The sequence below is a fragment of the Onychomys torridus genome, chromosome 21 (assembly GCF_903995425.1).
Source record: "Onychomys torridus chromosome 21, mOncTor1.1, whole genome shotgun sequence".
NCBI classification, from domain to species: Eukaryota; Metazoa; Chordata; class Mammalia; order Rodentia; family Cricetidae; genus Onychomys; species Onychomys torridus.
In genome coordinates, this window is record NC_050463.1 from 16734258 (window position 1) to 16753622 (window position 19365).

The 19365-nt window shown below is 50.1% G+C and overlaps 1 protein-coding gene across 1 annotated transcript in view; it reads right to left on the reverse strand.

Moving 5' to 3' along the window:
• The window catches only part of Ttc7a (tetratricopeptide repeat domain 7A), a 108358-nt gene that overhangs the window by 72503 nt on the left and 16490 nt on the right, over positions 1 to 19365 (reverse strand). The window contains exons 4-5 of the mRNA XM_036170431.1: positions 8967 to 9097; positions 7300 to 7415 (exon numbers count right to left, since the gene is read on the reverse strand). Of these exons, the coding sequence (XP_036026324.1) occupies positions 7300 to 7415; positions 8967 to 9097 (247 nt within the window). The remainder of the gene's footprint in view (positions 1 to 7299; positions 7416 to 8966; positions 9098 to 19365) is intronic.

Genomic DNA, 19365 nt, shown 5'->3' on the forward strand with positions numbered 1-19365 from the left:
AGGTGGGTGCTTTGTGTGAGCCAGCAGACACTGCTTGGTCTGGCCCCACCCCATTCCCAGCAGAGGCTCCTCCTCCAGCACAGCTGGGCTCCACTAAAGGAACCAACCTCCTCTGACACAGAGTAGCGCCATCACTAGCCCCACACACCGCACCCCTGCAGTCCACCCCATCCCAGGCAGCAGCCCACTCCCTGGCCTCTATGGAGCTGCCTAAACCTGTCCACGGGTCCAACCACAGCTGTTACACAATATTTGTTTACACTGTGAAGATGTGTCTTTGCTAAGGCACTTTCTGATTGGTTTAATGAAGAGCTGAGTGGCCAATAGCTAGGCAGGAAGAGGTTAGGCAGGACTTCCGGGGACAGAGAGGACTCTGGAAAGAAAAAAGGCGGAGTCACCAGCCAGACACAGGGAGGAAATAGTAGGTACAAGGTGGAAGAGAGGTAATACCACATGGCAGAACATAGATTAATATAAATGGGTTAATTGAGACAATCCTAAGCTAAAGGCCAAGCTTTCATAAATATTAAGTCTCTGTGTCATTATTTGGGAGCTGGCTGGTGGGACAGAGAAAGACTCGTTACACACAGCAGGTACTGGGGGCTCTTTGGGCTGGTCTCTGGGCTGTCATGGGACCTTAGTCCTGTTCCTCCACTGGTCTGGAACCCTCTTGCACACCGCCAAGGTTGTCTCTTACTTTTCAAAGACCCCACAAACTCAGATGAGCAGGGCTGTAATTCATCCAGCTGTAATGTAACCCCGCGACCACAGAACTTCTGCACTTTAAGCTAAGACAATGGGGGCTGCCTGTCCTCCCATCCCAGCACTCCAGTGACATATTTTGGTTGTCATTCTTGGTGGGGGGTGCTTCTGGTATCTAATGGGTAAAAGGCCAGAAATAGAGATATGAATGAAAACTTACCATGGCCCAGACAGTCCCCAAAACTAACGCAAACAACAAAACAAACAAACAGACAAAAGGGTGTTAAGGCAGAGAAATTTTGGGCTAAGGAGACTAATTCATTTGTTGAAGAACAAATTAGAACCGGTGATTCCCAAACGAGGACCGTGACCAAAGGTCAACGACATGTAATTCCGAAGGTCACTGGATCCCTCTGTGGGCAGGCTATGCTGGGTTGGGATTGTGGAATGAGCAAAGCCATAGGTGGAAGGGTCGAACGAACTCAGGGGATATGCCTGCTTCCAAGGCTTCGCCACCCACTGGCCTAGGACTTCCGACAAAATCCTTTCCTCCTCTTTTCCTTGGTGACACGGGGACTCTATCTGTTCCTCCTTCACAGGATCACACAGGAGGGCAACACCCTTCTGCCCGTCATGCACTGAACAAGCCTTAGCCACTAGTATGAGAAAAAGGGTTCTGAGAAGTAATCTGTGACCCAGGCAGGCCCAGAGTACTGCAAGGCCTGTTTTAAATGTCTGTAATTCGCCGGGTGGTGGTGGTGCACGCCTGTAATCCCAGCACTCAGGAGGCAAAGGCAGGTGGATCTCTGTGAGTTTGAGGACAGCCTGGTCTACAGAGCTAGTCTAGGACAGACTCCAAAGCCACAGAGAAACCCTGTCTCACCCCCCCCCCCAACAAAAAAACATTCTGTAATTCAGAGGCCATGGCTGACAGAGGGCTGAGGAACTGCCATATGTCCCGTGGACATCTACCCACACTCAGACGTTAAACGCTTGAGCTGTTTACTTGGCAAGAAGTGATGATTAATTTCCATTCCTCTTTATGTGCTGTGGCTAGGGTGGAGCCCGGGTCTTGGCTTCTGAGACTGAAATGTGTGCTTGGGGGTGGGAGGGGAGATGTGATGAGGAGAGGGAGCTGAGTCACGTGGAACAGAAAAACATCTGAACTGACTTGCCCTTTTCCAGGGGCCCTTGGCAAGTCAATGCTTCCACCCGCTGGGGACACCTCATACACACTCTCACTCACAATTTTCCTGCTTGAGTGTGCAGGATGCGGACGGGAGCAAACAGGCAGCTTGGGTGTGGTACAGAGGAGGGAGGGCCTGCCGCCAGAGCCACCCTCTGATCATGTGACCAAGTCACAGAGGGGCAAAAGGAACCAAGTTAGTGTACTGAAGATCCACTTAGGGGCCCTGATTACCAAATCAGGGCACAGCCCTTTACACAGTCCCCAGACGGCCAGAATGCCTTTCTGCACCCCAAGCCTTAGACAGGGGTAGGGCTGAAGGGCACTCATTCTTGTCCTAGAGTCTTGGTGGGTGTGGTTGAGCCAATGACTCCTGTCCCTCAGGACCGAAGTAGGGCCAGGTGACCTTCTTCAGAGGTGCATCTACCAGGCACATGATCCAGGCTGGCACCTACCAGATGCCTGATAACAGCTCTCTCTCCTTCCCTCCTGGCTGACCTTGATATATCACCTCTCTACACCTGCAGAAAATGTGGAGGGAGAGAGGAGGAGGGCATCATAGTGTGTGTGTGGCGGTGGCAGGGGGGTGGGGTGGCGGGGGGGGGGGGGGAGGGGCGGATAACAGCAGCACCTTCCCAGCCAGAGTAAGCCTATTCCTTCCCTCTCACTGGATGATAATCAGAGGACAAAGAGTTGAGGGGGTAGAGAGAAGGAAACCACAGCCCCGGATTCCCAGCCCCTCATGACTTTCTCTAGGACGCCCAGCCGCAGCATCAGCCCAGCTGACCAGCACTCTGGGAAACCACCGCTAAGCTGTGGGCACTCGGAGGGTGGGGTGAGGTCACAGCAAGAGGACTTCCGTCATGAGCAGTGCAGCTTGCTTTTAAGAGTGCCAGCTGTGGGCTGTGGATGCGGCTCAGTGGGTACAAACCCCATTCAGCACTCACGACGCCATGGGTTCGATCCCAGCAGCACATAAAACTGGCTGTGGCACACACCCGCTAAGGCCAGCAGCACTCAGGAGGCAGAGGCAGGAGGCTCTCTGTGAGCTCAAGGCCAGCCTGATCTACAGAGGGAGTTCCAGGACAACCAGGGCTACGTAGTGAGAGTCTGTCTTGAAACATGCCCCCTCCCCCCCAAAAAAAAGATGGTAAATAGAAGTTTGCTCTAAGGTCTGTGCAGAGAGATAATTCACGAATGAACGAATGAGTGTGGCTGATACAATGACAGCTTTGCTTACAGAAAAGGGCGACAGGCAATCTGCTCTGCAGGTTCCCACGGGGCTTCATAAGGGGCTGACAGCCTTAAACAAATGACCTCGACCTTCCCTCGAAGCTCCAAGGCAGGGACCTGAAGGTGCCATCATCTTGCGTGTGAGAATTTCTAACTAGCAACTGGAGAGGCTCCTGAGGGGAGGGATGTCAGATGGCATCCGGATACAGCAAGGCCAAGAGAATGCAGCCCCAAGCTATAACCTCTAGACAGTCAAAACAGGAACTGGATCGCTACACCACTGTCTCTGAAACAAATGATCTGCAACTGAAAAAGGACCCAAAAAAATCAAAACATGGTGGTGGGCGGGACAGCTGGGCTCCCCAGCGCCTCTGTGTGTACTCTGGGGCCCTCCATAGCCACAGGTGGTCTGGGCAGCCCCACCCAGAGCAGTGAGCTGCCTGGGCTTTCTGGACTTGCAGATCCACATGTCTGTGGTTAAATGGGGATACCAACACTGCCTGGCCTTGTACTCAAGGGACTAAAATAAGAAAAGGGAGTAAAATTAATACCTAGGCCTCTTTAATCATTAACGGAATGAAAAAAAAAATACTAAAAAACAGCTGACAATGTTCCTGGTTCTCATGGTCACAGCAGTTCTGACCCCAGCATTCTGGCAGGTGTTCATTTGTGGTTTAATACCCACAATGCTGCGAGGCAGGCATGATCCTCTCCACTATTTCACAAGCAAGGGAAACAGGTTTGGAGAGGGCCATGCTCCTGGCCACACAAGCTCTGGCAGAAGTTTGTGGATTGGCTCCCAAGGGTGGTGGTTTTTATGGAGGCCATTAAACAATCATGATTGGTCCAAACTGGTGATCAATTCAACCTTCAGCCTCTCACTGGCCGAGAAAACCTGTGGCCCCAGCCCTGGATAATCACTAGGGATATTTTGAGGTCTATTGTTTGTGTTTGCTAACACATATGTGCTGTGAAATAATCCTTCTGCACACTGTGAAGGTGTGTTGCTGTCATTATTAACAAAAAGCTGATTGGCCGATGGCTAGGCAGGATTTTGGGGGCAGAGAGAGCACTGGGAAGAAGGAAGGGTGGAGTCAGGGAGTCGCGAGAATCATGAGGCAGACATGGAAAAAATAACACAGGAAGTTCATGGACGAGGGGAATGATCCTCTGGGTTGCATATGGACTAACAGAAATGGGTTAATTTAAGTTGTAAGAGCTGGCTGGAGACAAGCCTAAGCTATCGGCCAAGCATTTATAATTAATAATAAGTGTAGTAGTAGTGTTCTGTCTATGGCTTTGTAACACTGCCCCTAGAGATGTAGCAGGTAACTGTCCTACCTACCTATGACCTTGAAGTACCTGCCCCTGGGGTGTGGCTCATGGCTACCCTTAAGACCTGAGACCACACAGACCACTCTCTTTTCTCACTCATGGGCTGGGACGGTGTGGACCATCTCAGTGGCAGAACAGTGTTGGACTGTTCCTCAGATTTCTAGGACCCTATGATAAATCTCCCATGCTTTAGTTAGTTTTGCCCCCTAATAAATTCCTTTACCCTTTAAGCAGACTCCGTGGATTTCTCACACTAAATAAGTCTCTGTGTGGTTACTTAGGGAGTGGCTAATGGGACAGAAAAGTCCATCTACACATACAGGTATAGATTTATTTTCCCCCTTCTAAAAACAACAAAATGGTAAAGTACATGCTGCTTGTAGCTGTGAGCCTCTTATGTTCCTGGCTGCCTTTCATTCTCATGAAGTTGTCTCCTGTTAGGGTGGAGGGAATATGGCTGGGTTCACTACTCCTCAAGTCAACCCAGGGCTAGGTGGACACAGACACCCAACGACCATGGCCTGCAGCTGAGAATAGCAGGCTTTAGCTAGGCCCTAGGAAGAGACTCACGGGAATCAGGGACAGTCAATCTTCAGGAAAGGGTTCTGGCCACATAAGCTTAGGAAACAATGGGTTGAAAGACATAGACTCTTGACACGAGACCAAACAGAGCAGGTGGTAGACCTCTGGGAGGAGGCAAAGGCTGTAAAGTTCTCTAGACCATATTTGATCTGAAACTCTTTGTTTGTAGGTATCACTTGGTGTATGGGTGCTCCAAGTGCCCTGGGCCTCTGGTACAGCAGGGGGTCAGTGTGTCTATCCAAGGGTATCCCTGTTCAACCAAACATCCCTGTACAGTCAGAGCCATATCACTTTCAGGATGTGGGATGCCTCTGAACTCTGTCTTTAGTGCTGGAATAAAAATAGTTGAGACCTTTCCCAGATTTTGGAGCTTGGCTCCATGAGGTAGAAGCAGCTGAGACAGATGTAGGCAAGCAGGTAGCCTGGGCCTTGGGAGGACCTAGAGCCCACTGCCGCCTGGCAGGGCACCAGGGCAGGAAGTAGAGCCCTAGAACCACCACCCTTGGGAGTGAGTCCACACTCTGCCGCCAGGGCCCATGTGACCATGGGCAAGTTTCCAAGCTCTCCAAACCTGTTTCTCTTTGCTTGAGAAACAGCAGGAAGAGCCATGCCTGCCTCAAAGCATTGTGGGTATCAACCATAAGGGAGCACCTATCAGGATGCTGGTGTCACAACAGAACATCCAAAGGTTCCGGGTCTAGGGAACTTTCAGGCTGCAGGACACACGGAGGGTGGCTCATCGAGGTGGCATGGAGCCTCCGAGGCCGGCTAGTGCACCTCCTCCTCACTGTGTGAGAGGTCATCTAGGAGATGAACCACTCCTATGTCTGTGGACTGGTCTAGCAAATCACCGAACCTGAAAACGGGTCATGGAAGCTGCGGTTTGCAGTCAAGTGGGTAACCTGGCACCTGATCTTTGCGAGTAGCATCTAGAGTGATGGATGGAGAGTCTTCCGGCTCTGAGCCTCTTGGTGAACGTCAAGACTGATCTAAATTGTAAGGGCATCCCCTCTTGAAGTCGTTGCAGGTGGAGGGAGCACCACATCACAGATGCAGTCTGTGTTGAGAACAGAAGTAGAGAAAACATAGTGTTCGGTTTTCAAAGGAAACAGATGCCATGTACACGAATTACCTCCTCAGATGCAGGTGAAATAAAAAGAAAGAAGTCCCATATCACACCAAAACTGAAGCCATGTAAGCCGGATCTGACCCTTGGCCACCTTGAGAAAGAGGTGATATCTTCCTAACCCCATCTACTGGCTGGCTGTGAGGACGAGTGAGGGGAGGTGAGACACATGGCATGCCCCTCTTCCACGGGGACAGGCTGCGCTCAGTGACATCATCCTCCAGCCCCAACCCAGTGTCCAGAGGGGACTGTAATGGTGCAAAGGAAGGAGCTGAGGGAGCCCCAAACCTCTGCTGCGGAGGCAGTCGGGAACCCCCAGCTCCACCTGGATGGCAGCCTGCAGGGCCACCTCTGAGTCATGCCTGCTTGCAGGGCACCCTCTGATGCTATCGTTTCCTCCCTTACAAGGGTCACCCACCGCACACCAGAAGCCACCACTCCCCAGCTTGGCATAGAACACCGCCACCACCTCACTGGTCATAGAAACAGATGACGAAGACGGACATTCTGGGGCCTCAAGGTAATGCACAGGAATGCAAACTTCCTGCTCCCCCTGACGATGGCTCCCCAAAATGATGAGAGAGTTTACTTTCACTGTCTTTCATGCCTCATGATCCATTGAAAACTGAAGCGGCCAAGAACCAGGCTAAGAAAAAGAAAATGGCTTTGCTTATAACTTCCAAGGGGGCACCACCAGGCCAGTGCTGGCTGCAGAGCCCCTTGCCCTTAGCATCAGCTCCTAGGCCTTGGGGTCCCACTGGTCCTCTGAAGAGCAGCACTCCTGGCACTACACCCATGCCTGTCTGGGCTCCTCCTGTGCACACCCAGCTTTACTGCTTCAATTGCATGTACAACTTGATCCTCTGAACACTCCATCTGACATGGGCATGACCCAAGCAAGCCCGTTCTATGCAGTTCTCTAGGAGAGTGTGCATACATGTACGCATGAGCATGTATGCACACACACACACACACGCACACACACACACACACACACACACGCACACACGCACATGCACATGCACACGCACACGCACACGCATGCACAGGCCCAGCCAGAACAGAGTGAGGCAGGTGTGGAAAGCCCAGGCCCAGAGAGGAACATCCAGGGCTTCCTGGGCCAACAGCCACCTACCCTTTCTTCAGGTTCTTCACATATGCACTCTGGAGGGCAGCTTCCAAGAAATAAGTGAGTTCATAGTCAACTGAGGGACTGCCTTTTAGGTGCCTTGATGTGCTGTTGTTTGAGGTCTGAGGAGGAAGAGGAAAGGTACAGTGGTCATCTAAGAGTTCAGAGGAGACCTGATAGGACATCAGGTGCTCTTTACATCCCAAAAGCACGTGGCTCAGAGCAGACATCTGGATGCTGCACTTCGGGGTGTGAGCTGCTAACATCATATACTATTAGGATGGCCCTCACAGCAAAGAAGATTCCAGACCCAAAAGTCAATAGCAACGAGGTAAAAACAAATCCCTTGATTAATGACTTGATGGCCCAAGGTGGACTGCTCTGGAAGGACCCATTATGAGAACAGGTGGCAGCTGATTCAGCCATTTACACAGCAAAGGATGTCTGGACTATCATGGCTCTCAGCTCCCATTCACCCCTTCCTTTGCGAACTAATTCTAACTCACTCTGCTAAAGAACCTTCCACCTGCCAGACAGACAGTGGTGGGGCCCAACTTTAATCCCAGCACTAGGGTGGCAGAGGCAGGTGGATCTCTGAGTTCTAGGCCAGCCTGGTCTACAGTGTGAGTTTCAGGACAGCCAAGATACACAGAGAAACCCTGTCTCAAAGGGGTGTGGGGAACGAAACCAAACCAAAACAAACCAAACCAAAACAAAACAAAAAAAAAAAAAAACGAGCAAAATAGAACCTTCCATCTCACCTCGACTAAATATCTACAAAGCATGATTTCTACTTGCGTGCCACAGAGATGTGCACAGGTGTTAGAGATTATGCCCCGACGTTCCTGCCCACACTACCCATTGGCTGCATGAACTTGGAAGGCTGTGTGACTTCTCTCTAATCTTGACCCTCTTTCTCTGTAAAGTGGGAATCGTAGAAGCACCTATTCTATCCCCCATAGAGAGGGTTAAGTGACAGAATGTATATAAACTCCTCAGAGCACTGCATGACGTGAAAGTGGGTCCTCCACGCAGGAAGGAGCTCACGGGGAGGAGCCGAGCTCCTCCACAAGGCACACTGTGGGGTTGATGCCCTGTGTACCGTTATACAGAGCCGCCATGGGAAGGTGGGCTGTGGCTCTGGGAACTTGCTCTAATCCTGCTGGCTGCCTCTGTCCACCTCTGAAAGCCTTGGAGAATGGGGACCAGAGCCCATCTTCCCTGGAAGCTCAAATCTCTCCCGAGGTGCCGGAAAGCAGGGAAGGATGAAGGATGGCAAGAATCAGCCTGACCCTGTGTTATGTCCAAGAGACCGGTGGTTTGATCTCGCTAAACTTCATTTACTACAGGGCCGTGCGTGACACCTCTGACCCAGGGTTGTTGTCAGGGGTGATCAAGTCAACAGATACAAACGGGTTGTCACGTCTGGCCCTGCACGTTCAGCTCCCCCTGGGGTTCCTGCTCCCTCGAGTGTGACACGGACCCACTTATTTATTAGAGGTCTCCTCCTGTGGTAGAGTTCCCAACAGACCCACTGCACCATAGTGAGTTCTCCAACCAAAGAAGTAGCAAGTCTGGAGAGGAGATACCGCCTTCTAATATCCAGGAGGACCAAGGAGGTTTGTGCTCCAGAGGGAGCAGCTATGTGCACAGTACCCCTTCCCCCAGCTCACCTTCTCCAGCTCCTGCAGGAACACCTGAGCCACCCAGGAGGCCCTCTCAAAACAGGTGACCACTTCCTCCTCCCGCTCAGTCAGGCGGATGTGGGAGGCGATGGAGTTGGGCAGACGTTCCAGGGAAAGGCCTGCAGGGAGAAACAGAGAGCCTCAGACCTGCCCTGCTTGGGCCCACACTCCAGGCCCTTCCCGCGGGCACAGGATCTGAGGGGTTGCATGGTATGGAGCAGCCAGTGGGAGGCTGAGGTCCATGGAGGGGAGGGGGTAAGCTGAAGCAACAGTGGTGTTAGCAGCAGCCTGGAGCAAGCAACGAGCCAAGAAAAGGCACTGGGGCCCCACATGTGCCAGCCCATCCTTGCAGTAAAGGTCAGCCCTGTGGAGCCAACTGTTCACCTCCGGGGTGACGAGCTATCTGCTTGCAGTGGATACCTGCTGCTCTGGCCTTGTCTTTCAACAGCAACAGGTGTACGGCATCTCATAAGCTTCTATAACCCCAGTCCCAGGGGAGTCAATGCCCTCTTCCTACCTCAGTGGGCACTAGGCACGCACATAGTACATAGACATACATGCAAGCAAAACATCCATACACATAAAATCATAAAAAATAAATCTACAAAAAAAACTTTTAATATCTAGCCAGACTTGATGACACATGCTTATGATGTTAGCACTGGGGAGGCTGAGGCAGGAGGATTATGAGTTTGACGGCTACCTGAGACAACTTACTAGGACCTCATATCAAGAAAAGAAAAAATAAATAAACCAACCAAACAAAATAATGTCCACACAGAGTAAATTTAAATGACACTACTCAAATGCATACATTAAAATGATAAATTTTATGCCACGTCATTTCCTTTACCACAGTTTAAAATATAGCTCCAAGGGCCAAACAAAAGTTACTAAACCAATCTGCAAAAGACAAAGGAGGAAAAGCATTGTTAGACATATTGTGGGTTGGGGAGAGAAAAAGTCCACATAGAATAATGATTGGAAAAGTGCAGATTCCAAAATACAGTGTTGAACCACCAGGACGCTACCTTCTCAGTTCCACCTACCAGAAATGTCCACGTACGAGCCAACATACGTTCTTTTTCCTCCTTACTTTGCTTTGTCTAAGTCAGTTCACTGAACTATTTCTGTGGCTTGCAGCTAACATGGACCTGACTAGAGAATGCTGCCCCTTGGGACGAGGGTTTCCCAATAGGCAGAACCACCGTGTCCCCCATCTTTGCGCCCCACATTACCTTGTGTGTAACAGACACTGATAACTTATTCATGGAAAGGATTAAGAACACAGTCCTCTAAGCCTCAGCTAGCTGGTCCTCCCGCCCCTTCTCCAGGCTGCATCTCTCCAGTGGGTGGCCATGGCAGCCTGCTCCACCTGTGGTCTCCCTTCACTCTAACCTGAAGTGCATACAGTTTCCAAAGGGACCTTTCCAAAGTCCCCAGGGGAGCTTCCTGCTACAGAGAAGGTCTAAACTGGGGTTGCTTCATCCCAGGCCTGCCAAGATCCATCCTGATCACCTTTCTGATTCTTCTTACCCCACCTGCTTCATCCATCCCAACCTCCTGCTCCCACCTGCCCGGGATGCCATGCTGACTTGCCCGAGTTGTTTTCCTACCCACCTGGATTTCACCGCCCCATCAAGTCCATGGAATTACTGATCATCTTCTGATCTACTGAATGCCACCTCCTCGAAGAGGTCCTTCCAGACAAACTATTCTCTCCTCTCGGTCCTAGTTTGTACTTCTCACGTCTCACTTAACTCATTTTTCAATGCTTTCCAAAATAGATTGGTAGGCTCTTTCTAGTACCGGCTTAATGGGATTCACTGTCCCCCACCTGGCACACAGTAGGTACCAGACAAGCACAGGCTGTCTGGGTGGAAAAAGAAGCCCAAGCATGACCGACAGAGTACAAAGTGCTCTGCAAATACAAGGAAAGAACTTAGCATTGTTTTTCTTGGCTACAATGTCAACACATACAGATTCAGTGACCTTGCTCTCTTGCCAGGCTGGGGTGTGAGCGTGTCCGAAGGCCAGGAACCTCAGCCTGGGGGAAGGTAGGTACAGAATGTGAAGGCCATTGCTCAACACAAAGACCCAGGTACCCAGGTCACGGAGTGTCAACATGGCGTCTGCCAAGTGGCTCACTGTGGAGAGCAGAAAGCTCTTCACTCTATAGCACCAGGGAGGAGGCACAGACAAAGGAGGCAGGAGGAAGGCTCCATGACCTCTTCCACAGCTGGCCCAGACCTCCCTCCCCAGGTGTGCTGCTTGTCATCATGCAAGAATGTGGGTCAAGAACAAAGTTGCTGGAGAAGACCAGCCCCAGAACACTAACACCAGGGGACAGGACACGGCCAACTCTGAGAGATACAGAGTGGATCTGCTCCAAGGCAGCTGTCCTGGGGTGCCCAGAGATGAGCTATAGTGGACTCCCTCTGCACACTTCTCGGTCAGGCTGCTGGCCCACTGTCTGGCTCCTACAAAGATGAATTGAGGACACTGGTATGGGGCCTCCACCTTCCTCCCTGTGCTACAACTGTCCCCATTGCATCCCCCACCCATCCTCCGCACCTCCCACCCCCACCCTGCCGCACCTCCCACCCCCACCCTGCTCCCAAGCAAAGCTGCCACCGTGCTTCTCCAACAATTCTAAGCCCACTGTTTCTAGTAAGCTCAAAGCAAAACTACCTCCTCCGTGAGACCCTCTGTGATGTTTAGTATTGATGGACAAGTTGATGATACTATCCATGACTCTGAGCATGTCTGTCAAAAGGGTTTTCTGGACTGGGTAAATTGAGGTAGAGAGACCTACCCCAAATTTTGGCAGGACCATTCTGTGGGGTGGGGTTACAGAACAGACTGGGAGGTGTCACGTGACCAGCAATGCCTTCCTGCCCTTGGCATCACGAATTTCTATTCAAACCTGAAGCTGGAGTAAACTCTTCCTTCCCGGAGGTGCTTTGGTCAAGGATCTGTCTCAGCCAGGAGGAAAGTAACTAATACCCTCTCCATCAAGGATCTGTCTCAGCAAGGAGGAAAGTAACTAATACCCTCTCCCGGATGTTTATTTTCCCTCCCTCTGACTCAGAATGTTAACTGCATTTCCCACTTTGTGTTTGATGTTGTTTGGGTGGCTCAGGGGTTGGAACCCAGCCTGGCACACTCTAGGCAGGAGTTCCACCAAGACCCTCCACCGCCAGCCCCAGTATCTCCTGTTCATATACCTTTACCCTGGGTTGTCACCACGCTCTTTCTGATGGATCTTTCCAGCCCGGTGACAGCGCAAAGCTAGTTGTTTAGAAAGTCCATGGAAATGAGCTCACAGAGATAGCAAAGTCAGGCTGAGTGTAGTGCCTGGCAGGGAGTGGTTCCACCCTCCATTTAAAAAACACATCTTGAAGAACTCCCTACCAAACTGAGGCTTTCCTGTCTCAAAGAAAGGTAATGGCCTCTAAGGAATAGGACTTACTTAAGACTGTCCTTTGGCATGCTCCTGCATCTGCAGAACACACACACACATGCAGCCATGAAATACACATGCATACAAACATAGACACACGTGAACATATACATACATACACAGATTAATTTCCTATAAATTATAATAGTCAAATGAAGCAAGCCATCAAAAAGTGCATACGATATGATTTCACTTACATGGCATTCACTATGTTAGTGGTCACCTGGGCGATGGAGGGGCGGGTCAGCTGGGAGGGGGTGCTAGGGTGGAGGGGATGTTCTACTTCTAGGGTGTTGGCTATGTAGGTATTCACACTAGTCCAAATCATCAAATTATACACTTAGGTCTTTATGAGCTCACAATTATGAAATTTTATATGAAAAATATTTAAAAGAAATAAAAGAAGTCAAGCAGATATGTTAGTGAGGTGATCCTCTGTAGGATACTTCCTTTCTTTTTTTTAAATTTATTTGTATTTTATGTGTATGGGCATTTTGCCAGCATGTATGTCTGTATACCATGTGTGTGCCTGGTATCCAGGGACACCAGAAGAGGATGTTGAATCCCCTGGGACTGAAGTTACAGATGGTTGAGAACCACCATGTGGCTCCTGGGAATTGAACCTGGGTCCTCTAGAAGAGCAGTCAGTGCTCTTAACCACTGAGCCATCTCCCTCCAGCCCCTGTAAGATAACTTTTCAACATGCTTAAGACCAATAAAGTTCCCAAAGCCAGAACTCCTTGGATCTAATTGCTAAGGAGGCCAACTTCCTGCCCACAATGTTTAGAAACCTACACCACCCCTGAGAGATCTCCCCTCCTCCTGGTGAGTCCTCCGCACAAGTGGCCAAAGAGTAACACGGCACCAGTTCCAAGTGGAGACACACAGCTCTTGAGCTCACCTCAAAGGTTCCTGGTGGTTGTGGACCAACCCTGTGGTCCGGGCAGGAAGCCAACAGAACCCTGGCACTGCTTCCAGTGCCTACTGGCAGATGGGTACTTTTTGTGAAACAACATCAACAAGCCAAGGAAAAGGCCCCTTTCAAAGGAACTCAGGAGCTCTAGATCTTTCAGGCCCAGCCATGGCCTTAGCACCAGGCTGGTGGTAAGCTCCTTCAGTCTGAGATGACTCATCACATCCCTGCAGCAGGTCTTCCAACAAGGCCCGGCCTTGGATCCTTGAAGCCTTAGGCCCTGGATACAGAAGTGCAGAGCAAAGGAGGCTTCCTTTGCTAAGAAACTCCCTTTCCATTCACCCGCTCTGCCAGCGAAAGAGCACCCACAGCATGTTCAGAAAATGTTTAATCTTGGGTTTACCAAGCATGGGCACCCTGAGTGGAGGGATAGAAGAAAAGGAACCCTATTTCTTCTTTAACTTAAAGGTCAGGTAGGGCAATGGTTGTCACAGATCACATCACATTCAAAAGTGGGCAACTTCCAGGTGGTGGTGGCGCACACCTGTAATCCCAGCACTCGGGAGGCAGAGGCAGATGGATCTCTGTGAGTTTGAGGCCAGCCTGGGCTACAGAGTGAGTTCCAGCTACACAGAGAGAAATAAACAAGATAAATAGTATGTGATTATAACTAAGTGAACTCAAATTCATAGAATAAAAAATTAAAGGATGATCACTGGGGGTAGGGGAGAAAAGAGGAAGTTGTTTAGCGAACACAGAGTTTCAGTTTCACAAGAAAAAGAGTTCTGGAGACTGATTACACAGCACTGTGTAACCAATGCGAAAATGCATGCTTTGTGTTTTAATTGCTTGTTTGTCTGAGACAGGGTCTCGTACCCCAAACTCGATCTTGCGATGCAGCTGAGGATGGCTTGAGCCCTTGATCCTCTTGCCTCTAAAACCCAAATGCCCACATTACAAATGTGCACCACCACGCTCAGCTCTTGAAATTTTTAGGATATGTATGAACCTATGTATCTCTAATACTGGGGAGTAAACTAAGCATGACTCAGGCACTGAATAGATAAACTACCGTGTGTGTGTGTGTGTGTGTGTGTGTGTGTGTGTGTGTGTGTGTGTGTGTGTGTGTGTGTGTGTTTTAACATAATTTTTATATTGTCTTTTGGTCTCAGGTAGCCCAGCTAGCCTCAGGGATGACCATAAACTTCTGGTCCTCCTGGCTCCATCTTCCAAGTGTGGGATTACAAGGATGTGCCACCACCATGCCTAGTCTTATATGGCTCTGGGGAACAAACTTGTATACACTAGGTAAGCATTCTACCAACAGAGCTGCATCCCCAGCTTTAATATCATTCTTTAAAAGATTTATTTATTTTTATGTTTTGTATATGAATGTTTTGCCTGCATGTAGTAGGTGCATGCCTGGTGCCTGTGGACACCAGAAGAGGGCATCAGGTCCCCTGGGACTAGAGTTACAGGTGGTTGTACACCACCATGTGAGTGCTTGGAACAGACTCAAGGTTCTCTGCAAGAGCAGCACGTGCTCTCAACCACTGAGCCATCATCTATCTCTCCAGCCTCTCACAAAATATTTTAAAAATAATTTTCAGACAGGGCTGGTGTCCTAGAGTTTTGGCCCTGGGTTGCACCACCATAAGGTGTTCCATAGCCTGTTCCCTCTTCAAAGCTCTGGGTTGCAACATTTACAAATCTCCTGTCTCAGCCTCTCCAGCAGCTGGGATTGCAGGCAAACACCACTGTACCTCGCAACCTTAACTTTTAACAGTAGATGTCGACGCATAGCTTATGTTCTTGTCCATATAAATCTGTAAAGAAAAGAGACGGGAAGGATATATCTCAAAATGTTTACAGAGACTGAAATCCTAGTGTATCCAAACAAACAAAAAAGAAAAAGAAAATGGGATTACCAACAAAGCCTAGCTCACAGGGAAGCCACATGAAGTAAACAAATGAAATATTATAAAGTGCTTTGCTATGATGCTCACAGTGTCCCCTAGTAAGCACACTTTTCTCCAGGCCCACAGGTGAGAGCTCTAACTCAGGCAGAACAGATTCATTCCAAGACCCCTTGGGTACAAGTACCAGAATCCAGACCAGATGCCGGTCCTCTGGCTTTAACACTCAGACTCTCAGGCGTCTTCCTTGCCCTCAGCATCCACCAAGGCTCTCCAAATCCCCGGTTCTTCTCTTACCTAGCACTTGAGCGTCTAATGGCTGAGTTACAGCTATGTACCCTGCTGGTAGGTAGGTTCGAGGATGCATGCTGACTTCTCAAATGCTCTCCCTAAACCCTATCTACACCCACACCCCCTACTACTTCCAAGGGAAGGCTTCAGTAACAGAGGAGAGGGGCTATGGGTTGAATGTGAAATGTCCCCCATGGGCTCATGTATTTGAACACTTTCGATAGCTGGTTGATGGGGGAATGTCTTTCTGTACGCTGTGAATATGTGTTGCTCTGATTGGTTAATAAATAAAGTTTTGGCCTATGGCAAGGCAGCTTAGAGGCAGGCGGGAAATTCAAAGAGACAGACAGGAAGAAAGTTGGGAAAGACACCAGTGATCCACCCAAGGAGCAGCATGTAATGGCACACAGGTAAAGCCACGGAACGTGTGGCCACATATAGATTAACAGAAATGGGCTGAGTTTAAGTGTAGGAGCTTGTCAGTGGTAGGACTGAGCTAGTGGCTGAGCATTTTTAATTAATATAAGCTTCTGAGCCGGACAGTGGTGGCGCATGCCTGTAATCCCAGCACTCGGGAGGCAGAGGCAGGTGGATCTCTGTGAGTTCGAGGCCAGCCTGGTCTACAAAGCTAGTCCAGGACAGCCTCCAAAGCTACAGAGAAGCCCTGTCTCAAAAAAAAAAAAAAAAAAAAAAAAAAACCACAAAAAATAAATAAAAATATATAAGCTTCTGAGTGATTATTTTATAAGTGGCTACGGGGTCCGAGGGGCTGGGTGGGACCAGAGAAAACAGCTACAGCTGTTGGTTGTGGAACCTTTACAAAAGGGGGTCTAGCTGCCAGACACAGACCACTAGGGCTGGGCCTTCAGGATTCTAACCTATATTTTAGTCCAGCTACAGTGTGAGCTAGCAAGCCCTGCTGCCATGAACCAAGCTGCTCTGCCATACTACCCTATAGTGACAGGCTGCATCCTCTCCATGCCAGGAGTCAAAGCACACCTCTCCTCCCTTAGGTCACTTCTGTGGGGCTGCCAGGACGCAATGCAGGAAAACCACATGCTTTCTGCCTCCCCAGCCCATGGCCTTCCTTCTGTGGGGCCATCTTGCCTTAACAGCCACAGATAGTAGAAGATGCACCTTTACCCTGTCTGTGTTCTGTCAGCCCACTGGGTATTTGGTGCATGCTTGGTGAACCGGCAATGAACACATCCAACCTTCTCCTGAGATGCCTCCTCTCTAGCTGGAAGTCAGTCTCTCACGCTGGGGCCTACAGCCTGGGGCCCAGGCTGCAGCACATGGGGTACATCCCTTTCCCATAAGCCAGACAGCCTACACCTTGGGAAAGAAGCCAAAGCCAACACCTAATTCCTGCCATACCAGGGCAAAATACAGCAAAACAAAAACCAGATATGCTACTATATCCTGGCCCAGGAGCAGCCGGTGCTTTTATTTTTAAAAAGTTTAATAAGCCATAAAAAAAATAAAGTCCTTGGTGAGAACAGAATATTTTAGGATTGTACTGGCAGAAAGCAAATAGAAACCACCATCGCCACACCTAAAACCCGGAGCGGGTAAAAGGCTCGGGCACCAGAGCCCTCAGAGATATTTCATGTTCCTCCTTCCTCCCTCAGTTAAATCGATGTGAACAAAGGTCATGTTCCTTCAGAGCTGGTCTGCCCAAAGCTGGACAGGAGAAATGAAGCCAGCTTGGCTGAAAACACAAGGGAAGCGCTGGTCCTGAAGGACCCCTATCCCACCCCAATCCCATCACATATGGAGCCACAGTGATTCCAAATTAGGAAGTGATAGCTAAGGTCTGGACGGCTCAAGGTGTATGTCTGGAGACACAGATCTCTGCGTCATCAGCACACTGAACATACCAGAGAAATGGAAGGGGCAGGCAGGAGCCGAGGAGAAGGAAGTGGTTTGCAACACTATAGTCCTCTGAGCTAAATGATGGTAGCCTTCTGGGGCCAAACTACTGCAGGCCCAAGATGTTGAGAACAGAACTTAAAGCATCTTGGAGCTGGTCAAAACCCCAGGGCTTAGACCCACAGAAAAGAGGGCAGCTTGTGACCCTGGGTCCACAGAGGACCCCTGGCCCCAACTCATACATCTCATCTCTCCTATACTCACCCACTGAGTTAAGAAGGTGAGGTTCTCCCCACTTCCCGGGGCTTTATTCTTCCGCTTAGCCAGCAATGGTTCACTCCAGGCTCGGGTCACCTTCCTAGCTCACTGGGAAAGGCACCACCTGATTACAGAGCCTCTCCCACAGTGGCTCAACTGTACTGGTACTCCTTGAACATATGGGATGAGCCCAAAGCTGTAGTCAGAGAGAGCTGGGCTCACATCCTGACTCTGCTGCTCGTGGTATGGCCTGAGAGGAATCACTGCAGCCTGGGCTCCAGAGCTCTGCCCTCTAGACCTTCTATCCACTTTGGTACCAGCACCCTGATCTCCCTCTGAGAAGTCATCCCTATCAAACAGGCCATAAGATCAGATAAGGGAATCCCACCCCTGGACCATGCCGGTGTTCTAGGTGTAGATCACCATAATGGCCTCAAGGTCAGGCATCACCAAACCAGACGGATGGGAACCTTCCTCAGGCACGTTTTCCCTCTAAGGTTGAGAGTGCTGGTCTGCAAAGACCCATAAACTTGGAGGCTTCTGTCATCACTGGGAGTCCCTAGATCCAGGTATGCCTGATACCATTCCACGCTCAGTTCCTCCTCTGTTTTATGAGTATTCTTCTAGCTCTCTGTCTCTATAAACCTAAGGTTGGTGATGTAGAAACCAGCCCCCCGAAACATCGTATCAGAGGGGACAATCCCCGAAATGCCAGCTTGGCTGAGCTAAAGTAATGGAGGAGCCATAAGGATGCTGCCATCTCTCAGCTGAAAAACTGAAATTCCAGATACACAGCCTCAGTACCACAGGTTGAAACGCAGCCCCTATAACCTGCAGGTGAGAGCTTGAGGCCAGGGAGCCTGGCAACATAGCTTCTCCATTCAACCGAGGGCTGAAGGCTGGGAGAAGCCCCAAAGCCGGCTGCTGAGGACAGACCCCTCAAGGCCTGAAACAGACCCAAGAACTCTGAGAAACAGTGGGTGGCTTGGGTTTCTCGTCCACGGATCCTGTGCCAATTGCCAAAGGCCAACAACCAAGAGTTCTAGGGAGCCACAAAACCAGAGTCGCAGAGTTGCAGACAAGGCCTCTCCACCTGTAGGGACCACAAGGACACCTGAAGCCGCCCACTCACTCATCCTAGAAGGGAAGCCGCTGAGCAGCAGCAACAGCCCATTCTTCACAAACCATCTCCTTAAATGTCCAGAAGGCTGAGAATCAGGGCAGATCCTCTCATGAAATAGGCCAGGGCGGGATGTGGCCAAGACATCATAGCCACACAGAATCCACGGCCACGCCTTCTCTGAGGGTTTCTATATCCTACTCTCTAGAGTTGGTAGAGTCCATTCATGTTAAGACCGCCTAAGCTAAGGACACAGAGTGGTACCAGGGAGCTCATGCCACCAGTTCTGGTAATACTTACCTCCTCACAGAATGCTGCTTCCCTTGGAGCCCCAGCACACCTGCCCACCGTTCCCACAAGGGAATGGACCCAGCTATTCATCCTTGGCATCTCTAACAGGTGCCTGCTTAATTGACTGCTGGCAAGTGATACTTTCTTAGTGGGATGTGGGCTAGAGACCTCAAGAAACACCACTAAAGGTCAGACCCCTGGAGGAAGGAGCCCATTGAGCTGACAGAAGAGGTTAAACACATGGCAAAAGGTTCCAAGTGAGC